General features: G+C 33.9%; 2 protein-coding genes across 5 annotated transcripts; both read left to right on the top strand.

The window, feature by feature from the left end:
• The first annotated feature begins 735 nt into the window (after positions 1 to 735).
• On the top strand, positions 736 to 5,010 carry LOC122576314 (endoplasmin). The gene is made up of 4 exons (XM_043746440.1): positions 736 to 896; positions 996 to 1,082; positions 1,618 to 2,224; positions 2,301 to 5,010. Exons 1-4 carry the CDS (start codon positions 851 to 853, stop codon positions 3,955 to 3,957), a joined length of 2,397 nt encoding a protein of 798 aa, XP_043602375.1. The 5' UTR covers positions 736 to 850; the 3' UTR covers positions 3,958 to 5,010.
• A 621-nt stretch (positions 5,011 to 5,631) lies between these two features.
• LOC122576189 (constitutive coactivator of PPAR-gamma-like protein 1 homolog) lies at positions 5,632 to 18,229 on the top strand. Of its 4 annotated transcripts, none has more exons than XR_006319669.1 (14): positions 5,632 to 5,743; positions 6,439 to 6,830; positions 6,906 to 7,078; positions 7,152 to 7,779; positions 8,079 to 8,705; positions 8,779 to 8,917; positions 9,373 to 9,498; positions 9,577 to 9,694; positions 9,761 to 10,058; positions 10,382 to 10,626; positions 10,878 to 11,006; positions 11,080 to 11,183; positions 11,261 to 13,626; positions 13,745 to 18,229. XR_006319669.1 is itself a non-coding variant. In XM_043746096.1 (14 exons), the coding sequence occupies exons 2-13, from the start codon at positions 6,623 to 6,625 to the stop codon at positions 11,400 to 11,402; spliced, it is 2,937 nt and encodes a 978-aa protein (XP_043602031.1). In that variant the 5' UTR covers positions 5,632 to 5,743; positions 6,439 to 6,622; the 3' UTR covers positions 11,655 to 18,229. The 4 variants fall into 4 exon arrangements, 3 of the variants coding, with proteins under 3 accessions (XP_043602031.1, XP_043602029.1, XP_043602030.1); XM_043746096.1 differs by having other exon boundaries at positions 11,261 to 11,402; positions 11,655 to 18,229; XM_043746095.1 differs by adding an exon at positions 5,819 to 5,968 and having other exon boundaries at positions 5,653 to 5,743; positions 11,261 to 18,229.
• The last annotated feature ends 97 nt before the right edge of the window (positions 18,230 to 18,326 follow it).

Genomic DNA, 18,326 nt, shown 5'->3' with positions numbered 1-18,326 from the left:
CCTATTCTGTTGAACAATATGTATCTAGTTACTATTAGTTGACAAGCAGTATTATATGATGAAAGTAATTTTGCGTCTGAAATTATCTCGGCGATGTGACATCATACTATGATATATAGAAAGATAATGATAATATGTATTGCTTTGACCTCGAAAAATATCCATCCATTTTAATTGCACATATATTAATAATTTTTACTGTACACAAAATATATTTAATTAGAAGCGATTAATAATTACTTTAAATTCTATTGCGTTGTTGTATTATCGCGTTGCTAACATATATTTAGGTATAAATAAAGTAAATATAATATTCCAATGCGCACTTACTCAAGATTAAGAATTTGATTTGATTTTACCGACATAGAAACAGATGATAAGTTATCGACTGGCCGAAATTACGCTTATCACCTATCGATAACTATCATATTGTTGAATTTTTTAAAATTTTATTAATTGTAAATTTCTTTAAATACGATGTTTTCATATCAAATTATTTTGTATATCAAGGAACGTAGTTTTAAAACGAACTATTTAGTAAATATATTATTAAAAAACGGAAATATCAAGGGAATATTCTAGAATAGTAAATGCCATGTGTTGTGTCTATCCACCAATCCGAAGAAGACATTTGGACCAAGTTCCAGCCGGCTTGTATCCCATTGGTCGACGTGTATTGCGTGGGTTCATTTTATTGGTGGATCACTACAGTCACCTTTTAGTATATCAAAGCGTCGCGGGTCAGATTATATGACAGTCGGCATAAAACAGCGGATCGAGGTGTTTAAGTTGAATCTAAAGGTATATACTTTTTCTTCCTGCCATTATTCGTGAATCTTTCACGGCAACAATGAAAAAGGCGTTATTATTATTATCGGTCCTGTTTTTTGCAGCAGGTAAGTTTAATAAAAAGCGTGTAATCAAAAGAAAAAAAGCGATATTAGAATGCACCCGTTAATCAAGCAAGAGCATCAACATATATTTTTGTTACCTAGGATTCGTTAACGCAGAGAGTTTGGTTGAGGAGGATGTGGGAACCGTGGAAAATGATTTGGGTGCCAGCCGCGAAGGATCTCGTACAGGTGAAATACTTCTTCCATTCTGGTTTTCCTTCTGTCGTCATCTACATCGACGGATTAATCATTCATGATAACTATGATATAAAACAGATGCACGCTATTACGCATAAGTATTTGGACGCTTCCAAATTATTTCAAATATTCTTCAAATAAGGCTCTTTGATTTCATTTTTACATCTAATCTTATCTAAAGCAGCCATATACAGTTAGTAGATACATATTGATAAGGACAATGGTTTGATACTAATTAATATAAATAAAAAAGCAATAACTGAAGATAGATGAAAATTGCTTCTATGAAAACACTCAAATTAAGTGACTTTAAGTATATCTGTTTAATTAAAATCTTACAATGATTTTATAAAGTGCCAGAAGATCAATATTTTGATTAGATTCCATTAAGTGCCCAAATATTTTTGCATGGTAGTATACATATGGAATTTTTACCTTACATTTGGGGTTAACAATAACTTTCTGCAAGTTCTATAATATTCTGTGATGGATGGAATTTGGTTTAATAAGAAAATACATTTTGCAGATAATGAGGTAGTTCAAAGAGAGGAGGAAGCAATCAAACTAGATGGATTAAATGTTGCCCAGATAAAAGAACTTAGGGAAAAAGCAGAGAAATTCACCTTCCAAACTGAGGTCAATCGTATGATGAGACTCATTATAAACTCTTTGTATCGTAACAAAGATATTTTCTTGAGGGAGTTGATATCTAATGCATCTGATGCATTAGACAAAATCAGATTACTCTCGCTCACTGATAAAAATGTCTTGGATACCAATCCAGAGCTAGCAATTAGGATAAAGTCTGATAAAGAGAACAAGATATTGAGCATAACTGACTCTGGTATTGGTATGACCAAGAATGAATTAATCAACAATCTTGGAACTATTGCAAAGTCAGGAACTGCGGAATTCTTAGGAAAAATGCAGGATACTTCGAATGCTCAGGATTTGAACGATATGATTGGTCAATTTGGAGTTGGTTTCTATTCTGCTTTTCTTGTCTCCCATACAGTAGTAGTTACCTCTAAGCATAATGATGACAAACAACATATCTGGCAATCTGATAGCAGCAGCTACAGTATTGTAGATGACCCTAGAGGAGACACATTGAAGAGAGGAACTACAGTTAGGTGAGTAAAATGATATTTCTTACATTTTGTTTTTACGAAATTCGTGAAATTAATTTCACCTGCTTTGTAATTACAGCTTGCATTTGAAGGATGAAGCATTAGATTTCTTAGAAGAGGATACCATTAAAAATCTCGTAAAGAGATACTCGCAATTCATCAATTTCCCCATTTACCTTTGGAGTAGTAAGGTCGTCCAAGTAGATGAAGATGATGTGGAAGAAAACACCCCTTCTAAAGAAGATGAAAGCAAGAAAGAAGAGTCTGTTGAAGACAAAGTAGATGAGGAGGAGGATGCAAAAGTTGAAGATGCAGAGGAAGAGAAAAAAACAAAAAAGGTTGATAAGACTATTTGGGACTGGGAACTATTAAATGATTCCAAACCCATATGGTCTTTGAAACCATCTGAAGTTGAAGACAAAGACTACAATGATTTCTATAAGGCACTAACAAAGGATACTCAAGACCCTCTAGCAAAGATCCATTTTGTAGCAGAGGGTGAAGTCACCTTTAAGTCGCTTCTTTTCATTCCTAAAGTTCAGCCAAGTGACAGCTTTAATCGTTATGGCACTAAAGCGGATAATATTAAGTTGTATGTCAGGAGAGTTTTCATCACAGATAAATTTACAGACATGATGCCCAACTATTTGTCCTTCATTCGTGGTATTGTTGATAGTGATGACTTGCCATTGAACGTCTCACGTGAAAACTTGCAGCAACACAAACTCATTAAAGTAATCAAGAAGAAGCTGATTCGAAAAGTGCTGGATATGATAAAAAAAATTCCTAAGGAAGATTATGAAAAATTCTGGAAAGAGTACAGTACCAACATCAAACTAGGCGTGATCGAAGATGCTCAGAACAGGGCCAGATTATCCAAGCTTCTGCTATTCCAATCCTCTACACAGAAAGGTGTGACGTCATTGTCGGAGTACGTGTCCCGAATGAAGCCCAGTCAACAGTATATTTACTACATCGCTGGCTCTTCCGAAGAGGAAGTGAAAAAATCTCCATTTGTGGAGAGACTGGATAAGAAAGGTTATGAGGTTCTATACCTTACCGAAGCAGTCGATGAGTATGCTATTTCCGCTCTCCCTGAATTCGACGGTAAGAAGTTCCAGAATGTAGCTAAAGAAGGTTTCTCGCTTGATGAGGGGAAGAAGGCCAAGGAAAGGATGGAACAGTTGAAAACTACATTTGAACCTCTGGTCAAATGGTTAAATGATGTTCTGAAGGATCATATCAGCAAGGCTCAGGTGTCTGAACGTCTCACGGACTCCCCGTGTGCATTAGTTGCTAGTATGTTTGGGTGGACAGGCAACATGGAGAGATTGGCCATTTCAAATGCCCATCAGAAGACTGATGATCCCCAGAAGACGTACTACTTAAACCAGAAGAAGACTTTGGAAATTAATCCAAGGCATCCACTTATTAGGGAACTTCTGCATAGAGTTGAAGTTGATAGCGCTGATCAGACAGCGAAAGATATCGCATTAATGATGTTCAAAACGGCTACCCTTCGATCAGGGTACATGCTTAGAGAAACTGCCAGTTTTGCCGATAGCGTAGAGCAACTGATGAGGAAGACCTTGGGTATTTCTTTAGACGAAGTTCCTGAAGAAGAAGAGCTGCAGGAAGAAGAATCTGGATCGACAGAGAAGCAGGAGTCGGAGAAAGTCGTAGATATAGATGCGGATGAGGATGAACAAGACGAAGAGAAACATGACGAATTATAATCGAAAATTGTATCACATTAGATTATAATTTTCTAGTTGTATGGCTATACAATGTATAGTGAATTATCATTGAACATGCAACTGTGTTGTTGCGAGTAAAGATGAACTATTGTACAGAGGAGAAGAAGGTATGATAGCTATATCCTTTGATGACACTTTGCAGCATTTCATACTGTTTTTTGTAATCCAATACCATTGCAACAGCGTATCAAAGGATATGATAATTATTTAAAGGTGAAAAAAGGAGATTTATCGCTCATTAAGTTTGTCGTTATAATAATATGTAATCTCATAAGTTTCATTTTTGGTAAAAAAACAATTTTCATAATTTATTTCGTTTGATCTTCCACCATTTTATATAAGTAAGGCGAAAAGAATTACTGACTGAACCCAATAAATATATATATAGTATGTTTGTGATGCGAATGAATGTATTTGTATAAAGGATATTTAAAAAAAGGTTATTGTGATATTGTTCATGCCTCCATTCCTTTATACGAAAACCATTACGGATCGATTTTGTTCTTTTTATGAAATTTACGATTTTCCATCAATCAAAGATAATTATAATCTTTTAATTATAATCTATCTAAGATATCGAAAATTTTGTTCAATTATTAATTTTTCGAGTTTCTTTTACAATTGTTAAGTTTGTTTTTGCTTTTTTTTTTAAATTTAATTAAGTTTATATTCATGAAAAGAAATGGATCAGAAACCGCATTTTCAACACGTTGGAAAAGGTATACTGGTAATTACTTCAAGGATTCAATATCTAGCTAATGAAAGAAAATCTTTAAACAAAATAATTTACAGACAAAACCAATTGTCAAAAGTTTTACAATTTCCAAATGTGTGAAGCAAAATCTCGTTGGAAAGCGCCATTTATTATATAATAATTAAATACAGGGTGTCCCATAAGTCACTTTCCCATACAAAAGTTGTATAATATTTTTTTATTACATATTTTTAAATTTTTGTTTCAGATTTGTAAAGATTGTTTTTTGAAAATTTATAAAATTTAAGAATTCACAATAAAGCAACGAGTAAATATAATTGAATTTTATTTTCAAAATCAATTTTTCTAACACTGTTTTAGTGAGATATGGTTTTTTCGCCTTAATGAATATGTTTTAATAAACAGAATACCATATTTTGGGATACTGAAAACCCAAAGGTTAGATTATATATTTATCAACGTGAATCGTATCCACAAAAATTACAATTTAGTGTGACGTTATGTCATAAAGAGTAATCTTACTTTTTTTTTTTGAGGACTTACTCGTTGCTGCGTTGTGAATTTTTCCATTATAACTTAAAAAAAAAAAAAACTAAAAATCTGGAACATAAATTTAAAAATATGCAGTAAAAATAAAGTTATACAACTTTTAAATGGTTTAAAGTGACTTATGGTCCACCCTATATTTATACAATGATTTTTGCAATTAAAAGAGAGGGAGAAAATCTTACTGATTTTCGTTAGCTTCTTATTGTATTGTAAAGCACAATGAGTTATATCCTAATATTGTAGCCTTGCTCAAGATAATTTCTGTTTCCCTGATGAGTTCGTATTTTCAAAACAATGTTAAGTTATTCATTTCCGGTAAACGCGATAGATTCCGGTCGGCAAGCCAATGATGGAGTCGATTCCCATGGAACCAGGACAAACAACGTAGATATCCGAGCGCGGCCGAGCGCTCATTTCCGTTTTCGAATCCGACGTCACCTACTCTCAAAGCCCGTGTGTTTTGTGTTTCTTTGGGGCCACGATGATTATCGCTAATTTAACGTAAGTATTGTCACGTTTCAGATCACGATCGTTTAAATGATATCAACAAGAATTCGCATGGTATCGTTCGTATAGGAAAACTGGTCACGAAACCGCGCGAATTCCTTGCGTAAGTTTTGCACGACGAACGAAGACTCTCGCCATGCCGGTCTATAAAGCCCCTCTTTCTCGAGCACGTTCAATTAAGCGAGAAATGATGGTGAAAATCATAGCTGGCTATCGTTTGTTAGTGTCGCAACGATCGTCTTGGACCAAATCGATCGACTTGACCGGGGAAAGAAAACTGGACGAGACGGATGGTCACATATAAACAAAATAAATGGCGTCGGCATACTTGTATTCCTGAATATGACAAATTTTTACTTCTCGAGTGTTTTCTTTGATTAAGGGTCACGATCTTGATATTCCTTTTCTCGAATCGGAATAAAATTTAATGTATGAATTCGAAGATTTCTCTGTGGCTATTTCACCAGCCAATACAATCGTTAATCATTGTTTGACTTGTTTTTTGAATTTGCATTTTTTTAAAAGGAAATGTCCCTGGTCCAGCATGTGTGCAGTCTGATATTATAAATAAAATAAATTTTAAAAACTGTATTCCTGGTAGCTCTCGAACGATTTGTTTTTTAGGCCTAAGAATATCATAGAAAGCGGTGCTTAGTAGGTGCAAGTAATGAATAATGCTTGTTTTCCAGGTTGAAATTATTGAAACTCAAATTAGATTTCTTCGTATCTTAAAAATATCCAAAATCGAAAGATAAAAGAATTATTTACTCGTCTAACAAATTAAAGAAGAAAACAAAGAAAAACATAACATTACGTGATTAATCAACCAAGGTTAATTAATAACTGTAAGTCACTAAGAGAATCTTGAGCAAAATGGGCATTCAAGATTTGCAAGTCTTTTTGGATAGCAATTATGTACAAGGTGGATCTGTACCCGTGGATCTGTTAAAAATAGCACGTACCATTACGCAAAGACAACATAATCGCGTTGGTAAAGCACAACAGTTACATTCTGGAAAACTAAGACTAGTCCTTGATGGAGAGTGCTGCTTAGATAGATTATATGGAGGATACTTCTCAGGTATATATATAAATCTTTTCTATACAATTGTTATTACATTAAGTAAAATACGTAGTGAAATAATTTCTCATACAGATTGGGCTTGTGGAGGACAGTGGAATAGAATGTTGCAATTTTTAGCTGTTCTTATACAAGCAACAGAAATGTCAGGTTTAGAATTAGCTGTATTCTTTAATGGATGTTTCGAATCTCCTAGGCGTGCTGACTGGGTTTTAAATCAATTACAAGTACGAATTAAAGTAAATAATGTAAGTGATAGTTTATTGAAACGTTTAAAACATTTTGTCAAAATTCATATAATTTAAGACTATATCTTTTCAGGTGTTAAAACATATTTCAACCAAGGGAACTCCACCACCGAAAATTTGGTGGACCCCACCAGTTTGTTTAAGGACTAGTCTACGTATGGCCTTGCGGCATTTAAATGTTACAGTACTATGTAGCATGGACGATCATCATCAAGAAGTAATCGCATATTGTCGAGAGAACAGTTTTAACGGCTTAATTGCTGATGATGCGGAATATGCTGCGTTCGATCCACCACGATATTTCTCGTCTGAACAGTTAAAACTTACGTATAAAGGCTCTCTCGACACCAAGGAGTACATTCTTCCGGAACTTTTAAAAGCTTTGAACATCCCTTCCGATAGATTATGCTTGCTAGCCGCGTTACTTGGAAATTATATTTTAACTGAGCAAGACTTAACCGATTTTTATAAGAAACTGAATGTCAATACTAATCTGAACAAAGTAAACGTCGAACACACGATTAAAACGATCGCTAATTTTGTTCGGGATTTACCATCTGTCGAATTGGACGTAGTTTCGCAGAAGGTTTTTGGTTCTTTGTCAGATCCGAGGTGTTCGAAATTGAGGCAATCAGTTCAGTACTATATAAATGGAACTAAAGACGGATTTTTACATTATAAACCAGTAAAACCAAATAGAGGTATATTCTTACTTCAATTTACAACTCAATGTAACACTGTTGGCCATAGCTATTTAGGACGCCTATTCGTTGTATCTATCGAAAGATTTATCTAATAAATTTTATTTTATTTAGTATTTTGCACAATGAAACACATAATTTTAAACAAATGAAATAATAGATTTATAATATACTATCTAGAAAAAGAAAGCAGTAAAAGGCACATAATTTGTACTAAATATCAGTTGATGTCCTAATATTTATGCCTGGCAGTGTATTTTTACTATTACATTTTAATCTTAACAAATTAATTACTTCAGTACACAAGTTGGACTCGAAGCAAAGCGTGCAACAGTCAAATTTATCCGAAACGCCATCAACATCGGAAGCCGATTCGAATTTAGAAACTTCAAGATTCGCGTCCGAAACTGTAGAAAGCGAACGCGAGAGTTTAAACGCATATAAGCAAGCTACCGCAAATGCAAAGTCCGCGCCACAAATTGTGATAGATCCACCGGGTATCCAGGGCCATGGAGACGATAATATTAGGACAGAGGAAGAACAAAACAATGGACACGCTATAAATGGTACACACAATCTTCTAATTAGTTCGTCCAGTTCGAGCAGTAGTTCTTCCGCTACGTCTCCATCTCACGCGACAGCTGATTCGTCGAAACAAGCGGAGAAAACGATGACTATTCCCAGCACGGTACCAGAAGTGATGCGTACTGCATCTGAACGACATCAAAAAGGCTTAATGTCTCCTCATATTTATCAAATTCTCATTGCCGGAGAGATCAAACTGCCCGTTCTTCTCGAAGACGAAAATCACCGCGAATTTCCATCGATCCACCTTATTTATAGACCCGTCAGGCAAATGGTATACGCGATACTATTCAATCTTCATCACCGAATGTATTTAGCTGCTAAGAGTAAAGAGAAGGGAGGTAGGTAAATTAATTCTTTTTGGAAATACTTTGAAATGCATCGAATATGTACTAAATTAATTTGAATTAATAGATAGTGAAAAAATTGAAGTCCCAGATGTTGTAATAAAAGAGTGGGTATGGTCCAAATCGAATCCATATCTGACTCCAGAACCTGTAAAGGCAGAACAGATTGGTTGGGGCGTTCCTACGATTCAACGTTTATGGTTTGGGTATGTAATTATTTTGTGCCATAATTATCATGTTCACAGTCTGGTATCTCATATATGGGTCAGAATATTCTCGACCTACCCGTCGGTTGATCCGATCGTGGTTCAGGAGCGTCTAACATTAAAAAAGATGTAACTCTTGATATAAGGACATTTTGTGTTTAAATTTTTATAATTAATTAATATTAATTATATAAATAATTAAATTATGAATGTTTTATATACAAGGAATAATTTGATTGAATACCATAATTAATTTAACAGAAGTTATTGGGAAAACAAGAATTGTTATAGCTTACATTTTTATGTGTGCTGTTTCTTTAAGCAGCTAATGCAAAGTATATGCATATCGTTTTCTGGGATGTACGGGAAGGAAGTACGTTTTCGGCTTGGACTGTAAACGTGTTATTTTTATTGGAGGATGAAAAGGGAAGTCTACACGGAATTTTCATTTGCAGCACGGGCATAGATGACAAACGTCGTCGTTTACGAGGATTCCTGACTTGTATGAAATCAGATACACCACTTATGTTAAACACTTCTTATGTACCGCAACACCTTTTAGTCATGGCTTGTGTATTAAGGTAACTTACGATTCTTTTTCCTGTGAAAATTTTTTTTTATTAATCTACTGTTCTATAATACATTTAATTTTATTACAGATATATTATGTCGTTTTCGGATAAAATAAAGGTTCTACGTCGTTGGGAATTAGACGCTTTTATTGCACAAGCATTTTCGCCAGAGCTTATGAACGCTCAGTATTTACAAGATCTCCAGGTAACTTGAATAATTTTTTACTAAGTTAATGATAAAAATTATATATTATCTTGAACTTCTTTATAGCTTCCTTTAGTAACATCACGCGGAGTCCAATTAGCTACTTTATTCATGGCTGGTGTTGAAAGTGCTCTCTTAGCTAACGATGCTTGTGGTGCACCGATTCCATGGTTAATGTGCTGCCCGTGGTTATATTTTGATGGAAAACTATTCCACCATACATTGGCTCGTGCTAGGATTGCGAAAAACTTACTAGAACTCTGTGGTGGTCACATAGATCGTATCGTGAAAGTCGAACGGATGAAAAAAGCTATTTTAGAGGGTACTAACGTTATTTTCGCTCGGGCACCTCCAGTTGGACCAGGTATATCTTTCAATAGATGCTTCCAATTTCTTAAACCTTAGAGCCTATCGTGACTCAGTGATAAAATATTTGTCTTACAAGCAAGTGTCTTAAGTTCAAATCCTCAGTTTGTCGTTTTTTCCCTTCCAATAACCTTAGCATACCATGTACATATTTAATGGTATGTTTTCGGAATGGAAGGAAAGAAATATACAGCTGTATTGCTTCGTGGATTTAATATGTCTTGACTTTGTCTGCGAATCTCAAAGCTGTTACATAATTCTTTTATTTACTATGTATTAATTTAATATTTTTCCGTTTACTCAATCATTTTTTTCAAATAGGTATTCGCATGTCAGTACCACAGAATATTCTGGCCGCCGGATGTACAATTAACGACGGCTTAATGCGCGGGAGAGGTAACGGAACTATGCCTCAACGTGGATTAATGCGTCGCCCTATACCGTCCCGTGGTGGACAGTTAGAAATTGCAGGGGTTGTTGTTGGACAATGGGGTCCAAACTATGGACAACCTGGCCGCTTACCTCAGCCTCTACAGGGACATCCTCGCGGGCGGCTTCCGCCACAGGTAGGTAGTATCCTTTTGCACAGTTTGTATAGAGTAAGATAAAAGTAAGATAACATTTTAATGTGTGAGAGAAAACTATCGGAAATGATAGACCTCTGTTGTGTAGTGACAACATTGGTCTAAGTTTTTGATTGCTTTACTTTCGCGTTACCTTGTGCTTTTCAAATAAAAAAGACAGCAATTATACTTCATAATTGATCTTCAAGAAAATTGGAGCTATCCAGTGTAACGTTTTAAGATGTATGTTCTAGGTGACTTCAATTGGTGGTCTCAAATATGGTCTCCCTCGTGGTTTCACCCCCATGGGCCGGCCCACGTTCCAAACTCGAGGGAACAACCGTACACAAATCGCAGGTCGTGGAAAAAAAACGCAGATGAAGGTAGATAGACATCTTTATTATACAACTTATTTGTTCCATTAAAAAAAGATAGTGAAAGTGAGTTATTGTGTAGATAACTGGTAAAAAGAAAACTCCAGTTAAGAAGAACAAAGAATGTGAAAATAAAAAAGACAGCAGGGGGCGAGGCAATAACGTTGATGGAATAACTGATTATAAGTGAGTTCATTTTATACTCGCATATGCATAAAATAATCATCTTGAACATCTATGAACATGTTTGTTGATATTGCTAGTGACTCGATTCCAAATATGAACACAATAAAAGACGCACTGCCAGTACCAGGCCAATTCGAGGACGCTGTAGAAAACGGCAAAGGAATAGAAAAAGGGCAGGGTGACGCGTCGCTGGTCGCTACAGTCGCCGCAGAGAATTAGGTATTTATACATCACGTTTATATCGACTTTTAGACACTCCCGGATGTGACTCAAGACTGCAATCAAAAGGATTTTCTTAGAGAAAAAACAAGTGTATGTAAACGAGTAATGATGCGCTAATGACATTTGAAAGTTGCATCATAATTATTGCATATGACACAATTACTTTCGATCGTGGAGAAAATTGTTTTTATAAACAAAAAGAAAAAAAAGAGGTTTAGAGTTCTTTTTCATCTACGTTTGCTCTTTAAGGAAAAAGAGGGAAGAGAGAGAGTGTGAAAAGAAATGTATACACAAAATTGCCTTGAATTTTCGCACAATGAGGATGATGAGGAAGACTTTTCAAATGTTACGCGCAGAATCACTCAACAATGTCTAAAGCTCTGATGGGGCCAAACTATTTAAACTAATGTAGAAGAAAAAAAGCATCGTTAACGCGATGTCAAGATATTGTAAAACCACAAGGATGTAGACCCATTTCCGACGTACACGATACGATGTCCTCACTGCCAAACGTACCATTCAGCGTGTAGGATAAGAGCGAAAACGAACATGATTTAAGAAAAAAGAAGAAAATATTTAAAAAAAAAAACAATGAAATCGTGCTTGTGCTAACACGAGCGTGCTTTTAGACTACTACTCCGCTCGGATCACCATAAGGATGAACTCGACTGATTAGTGTATGCGTGCGCTAATTTTACTAAGAACGAGAACAAGTCGTCAACTGCTATAAGTATTTAATTCTTAAGAAGTGTGATTATTTTTTTTACAATGAAAATATATATTTTCCGGTATTATATGAAATGCTCGCATTGACAGTTTCAGTACTCTGATCTCTAATAATTGTAGGCACGAGACAGAAATCGTATGCTCTAAGACATCACAGACGGACAAATGGACAAAATTTGGACTGGACAGTGTATCACGAATGGTTTTACTGAGTTTTGTAGATAACGCGAGGCAGGATACTGAGACATTCATTAGCAAATGGAGACTGATGCTTTTCATATAGGTAAAATATATATTTATATATGATTTAGATTAGAAATTCCCGATAGATTACATATTATATGTAAGTTGTGAATGATTGTGTATGAATATGTGTGCAATGGAGTGCGAGGTGCGTGGAGTCACTGTATGTGAGAGAATTACATAAGCGCGAGAGAATATTGCTTTATTTGTGTATGCTTGCGTGCGTGCGTACGACGTGCGCTCGTGTGTATGCGTGCGTGTGTGGTATGTGTCAGAGAGAAAGAGGGAGAGGGAGAGAGAACATGTTGTAGACGCGTGACTGAGAGAATGACATATAAAGAAACATAAGAAATGTATATAAATGTGGAATGTTAACGCGTGTCCGTTTACGTACACACGCGTGGTACATAAGAAAATGGACGCGCGTGTACGTAAGCGAATTAATATATTTATTTGTTGTTGTGTTGGTGGAGAAATGAATGAATGACTTTTGAACGAATTATAAATTTCCATGTATGATATGTACTCATGGGCACACGGAGGGCTCATTGCGAGAGTAATCGGCTTGAATTTTTATAAAATAGAAAGACGAGGTTCTCTGAAAGAGTTATTCTTGCGGAGGTCTTCCGGTATCGCTTGGAAAATATGCTACACTATGCATTATTCTAATTCTATTACCAGTTTGGATAGTACCTCAGTTAATAACATAAAAAGAAAGCAATAACTAGTTGCGCCATAGAGAAGTATCTATCTTTTATGATTTTATTGAAGAATCTAAACGTGTTGTCTTCTTTTTCATTTTTATTTCTTCTTCCTCTTTTTCCGGATAAAAATTTTAGGTATTGTTGCCTTTTGTAGCATATTTTCGAAAGCATATGTGTCCCTCCTTTAATTGTACATACGAATAGTTTAGAAACAACAGCGTAAAGTTGGTGTACATAAAAGAGGAGTCTGGTGGCTTTGCGCTTTTCTCGCGCGAAGAACCGGTTCAAACTAGGAGATCATCATGTTAAAAGAAGAAGATGAAAAATACTATTTATGTGTAGAATAGTCGAAACGACGTTCTACCAAAGATCATTGGAGTTTGAAGGGTAAGGTGGGTTCTTTTATCAGTAAAGTATGATAATACACATATGACAGAGATACAAGACAGCACGACAGAACACGATTATTTATGGAATGGAATGAAAACATAAACAGAAAGAGTAGGTAAAAATGGCGTGAAGAAAGGATATGCGTTTAAAATGCAGAGGTAATTTAAATTGAGTAAAAGAGCGAACGAAAGCGAGAGAGAAAGCGATTGTGAGAGAGAAAACCATTTATTGAGATAATATAATGAGAGATAAGATAAAAATGTTATATTTTTGTAGATTTGTTATCGCGTAAAAAAATGCATTAAGACAATGAGAAACTTTATATAATTTGAGCGACGGTTGAATTGAGCCTGTGAGAATTAAAGCGAATGACTAAGATCATAGGAAGAAAGTGTATTGTACAGAGAATGAAAAAGAGATTTAAAGGGAAAAAAGCATAGAGGAAAAAATGAAAAAGTGCTTTAGAAGAGACGATAGTATATTGAACATGTTTGACATCCGTGATTTAATAGAAAATCTCATTAATTCTTCTGTGTCTCCGAAGCTCTCAAAGTTCTGAGTTGCTTGCAAACAAAGAAAAAAGCTAAAAAACAAAAAAATATAAAACATGAAAAATAGGAAGGATATTTAAAAAAAAAGAAGAAACTAAATGTCAGCTTCAATATAAGCTATACCAGTGTATGCATATAATAAACAGTTTTCTCAACGCGATTTGAAAAATAGGCTGAAGATTACAAAAAAAAAATAATGAAACGAAATAAAAAGTCAAATCCCGTAATGAACGGAATTGTGTAAATTAAAAAAAGCAGAAATGAATATCATTTGATTATCAATTAATAACACGCATTCACACCATCCATTATTTTCCGAGTACGGTATATAATATATAAAATGTGCACCGACGTATAAAAAAAGAAGAAAATGATAGAAAAAAAGATCGCCGTATATCTTTCTTGAACAATTTAAAGTTAAAACGACGCCAATCGCTCATGAACGACTAACCAACGTAATAATAATAATGATAATGATAATATTAATAATAATAATAATAAGGATAATAATGTTAAACTAGAAGCAGAGAGACGTTTCAGATCCGACGGATGAATATTTGAGAGCAAAAATGCCACTTTACGCTTTCGTGTAAAGGTAGATTTTCTTTCTGAGAAATCAATCATCCTGATATATGCAAACCGGAGAATACAAAATATGTAATAAAACAAAGTAAAAAATGAAATGATAAAAAAGACATAATATATATATAACTATATGTATAAAACATGATGGTACACAAACACAATCAGTTGCTGCTGCACTGATATGAGGTAACGCAATAAACATAAGAAGTGAAATAATTTAAATATACTAAATATTGAAGCGAAAGCAAGCAAAACCACGATACGGAATATAAACGAAAAAAATGAAAAAACGGAAAAGAGGAAAAATAAAGGATAAATAAAAGGAAGCAAATATATATGAAATCCATATTATTGAAAAAGAAAACAATACAACAGAGCAGAAGTACCGCAAAAATAACAAAATATAATATGTAATGCAAAAGAAAGAAATGGAAACTTGCGTAAAAACGGCGAATAAAATGATCGACGTAAAAAGAACAGGTGCGCGCCTGACTCGTGCCTGCTTTTTCGTTGTAATATGTTGTAAATGAAAAAAGATGATAAAACACGCAAAATATAGGGGCCCACGAAACAACTTTAACGATAGAGGACGTATCCGTGCGAGAATGTGAACACAATAAGCCAACATATAAAACGAATAAACCTCTCTTTGTGTATTTAGGAAAAAAAAGGAAAAATCCCATTTATAAACTCGATCTTCGAACACTGTGTGTCATTGTGGTAAACAAAAAATTAATTATATTTCGAAGTAAGACACATCTTTAAACTCTTGCTATAAAACAATGATAACGATGATGATATGATGATGATGATGCTGGAATATTGATGATGATAAATGCTTAATAAATGAGAAACAGTCGAACGAGAATGTAAATTAAGCGACTGTATGTATATTGTTTCTCTTTTTTTGTTTGTTTTTTTTTTTTTTAAATCTATAGAAGAGCACTTTTATTGTAAATGAAAGCGTCAATTTCCAGTGGACTGTTCTCTCTCCTCATTTTCAATCAACATTATAGCTGTATTTTTATTTGATTAAATTTCGGTTTTGTGTCGATACAGCAAGTGACTAAACATTTAAAATAGACATGGTTTATCATGTCTTCCATTGTGAAAAAAATCGTGAAAAACTTTTGCTTCTTCTCTATCTGTTCATTTTTTTTTATTGTACGTTCTTTTTTTTAATATTATTACTCTTTCGTTCTTCGTTTGATTTGTAATCATATTGTAGTAAAGCCTTAGGACTTTTTGCGAAAAATCACACATATATATGTATATGTACATAGGGAAAAAAATACAACATAAAAATGGAGCGGATCATTTAATTTCAATGATTTGTTTTAAATGATTGCCACAAAAAAAAATCAATGAATAATAAGTTTATATTATTTCACTGTATCTCTGATAGAAGCACGCAACCGATAGGCATTAAAAAAAGAAAAAAAACGTTCAACGTTTTCTTCTGATTTCTTTTCTTCTAATGTATGCTATACTCATAGCTTCGTGTTAATAGAACATCAGGATTTTCGATAGCAACGCAATGAAAAAAAGATTACAATACAGAGTGCCTTCGATGGAAGATCAAAAAAGGCAAGAATGAAGGTGATAGTGAGTTGCTATGACTATGCTCGATACATAAATTTTAAGTTTCTCTTTTTACCATAGTTTTTCGCTTGCATACCCTATTAACAAGATATATTAAAAGTACGGTAGCAAATACAGTAAATAAAAAAGTATTAATAAGGTAAAAAACCAAAAAAAGATGAAGTAACGAATTAAACACTTATCAATGTAGCTGCAAATGTATGTGGGCCCCGTCTTTATATATTCTTATTAAATATTACATAACGTATATTCTGCTATTATTTTTCATAGCTAAAGGAAGCAACAAGAACAATGAAAAAACAATAAGATGATTAAAATACCAAGCGTACACAGAGGGTAATCATTGTATGTTACAATTTATAATCATTGTATGTTTAATTTTTTTTCTGTTTTACTCTCTTTTTGTTTTTCTACTGCATAAGAAGACGAGGTAGTCGATAATTAAGTGTATAGCGCATGACATGATAGAGCAATATTTTGCGAACAAAATGAGGAGAACATTCAGGAAGAATACTTTACGTTTATGCAGACAAAGATGCGAAGAAAACGAGTAAAATTGTACATGCGCTATGATCTTTTGCCGATGGTCGCGTTATTTTCAACCTATATGGGTCGCTAGGTGATTACCATATTATTTGCAGCAGTAGAAAAGTCCTAATTAAATGTAATATATTTATAGTCCTTTTCAAATTATTATTTGTTGGTATAACAGTGTTCAAACTATTGCAGCATAATGATTTAACTGATTTATATGGAAAAGAATTAAGTGAATATTATTTATATGCATTTGCTATAGAAATTGGAAACAGAATAGTGTGCAAGATTTCTGTATGCAAAAACGGCATGCTGTATTAGTTGGTAATTTATAGATGTGTTTATGGTATTGACAGTATTGCCTAGCCGACTCATTTAGTTGTTGTATTTCTCTATAACACACAGTCAAATCGATGTATTCTTGTTGGATTATTCCATCTTGTAAATTATTGTTGTAACATATACCCCATTCATGTCTAGTGTCAAGCAGAGCTGATTCTATGCTTTTGCTAATTGGAAAACCAGAACAAATACGTTTTCAAACAAAAAAAAAGAAAAAGGAAAAGAAAACAGCGCGGATATTTAATTAACCATTCGTATATTTAAAAAGAAATGGAACAAGTTAAAGATTTTCATATTGTTGATTAATTTAGAAACAGGCGTGTGGAAAGTTAATGGCAAATCATAAAAATAAATAAAGGACGGAAGAATCAGTGCTGGCGAAAACACAAGGCAACCAAAAATTATTATAAAACTAAAAAAAGTCACATTTAAAGTACTTTTAAAGCGGATACATATTTGGAAAGTAGGAGGTAATCATTGTATAAATGTAGTGGCAACTCTATAATACTACAAAACAAAAAAAATCAATATATTCAACAATTATTCGAAATACTAAATGCAAAATGCACTTTAATGGATGTTGTAACAATTTAGAGTATTCAAATTGCATCGACATTTTACTGTAAATCTGTTCTTTGGAACACAACTGCTCTGCTGATTGAACAAAGGATATTTTTCTTTCTTAAAGAATAAAAATGAATTGAAAAAAATCACTTAAAAAGATAATGATTATATATCGGGAAACAAAGAATGATCTTTTTTTCTTTATTCCAACAAGCAGAGAAGTTTCTCCAATGACAGATATCTTAAGTTTGTTTCTTTTGAAGAAAAAAAATATATATATTTATCTTCGTTTTTTCTTGTATAAATGCAATTACACGACACACATGCAAAGTAGAGAGAACGGCAATGGCTCATAGAGATTCTCTGTTCATTTGAAGAGGAAAATAATGAAAGCTTTGCAGGACACACTGCACGGTTTGAAATAAAGGAAACAAACTTTCAGTGAGGTTTTATAAAGAAAGCTTGTTCGAGTGAGAGGTTCTCGGAGATGGTTGGCTGACATTTTCGGAAGTTTAATGATTTATTAAAACGTGTTGTCATGTCTTGAATACAATTAAAAGAACTATAAAAGAAAAGAAAAAGATAATTTTGTGAGTTCATCTTCCATTTTATGTCCATGTTTTTTCATCACAATGTGTTATTCAGTTTATTCAATTTAATTTTATGTTACTCCCCAAATT

The sequence above is a fragment of the Bombus pyrosoma genome, linkage group LG16 (assembly GCF_014825855.1).
Source record: "Bombus pyrosoma isolate SC7728 linkage group LG16, ASM1482585v1, whole genome shotgun sequence".
Classification (NCBI taxonomy): Eukaryota; Metazoa; Arthropoda; class Insecta; order Hymenoptera; family Apidae; genus Bombus; species Bombus pyrosoma.
Note: the sequence above shows the minus strand (reverse complement) of the source record. Positions and strands in the feature narration are given on the sequence as shown.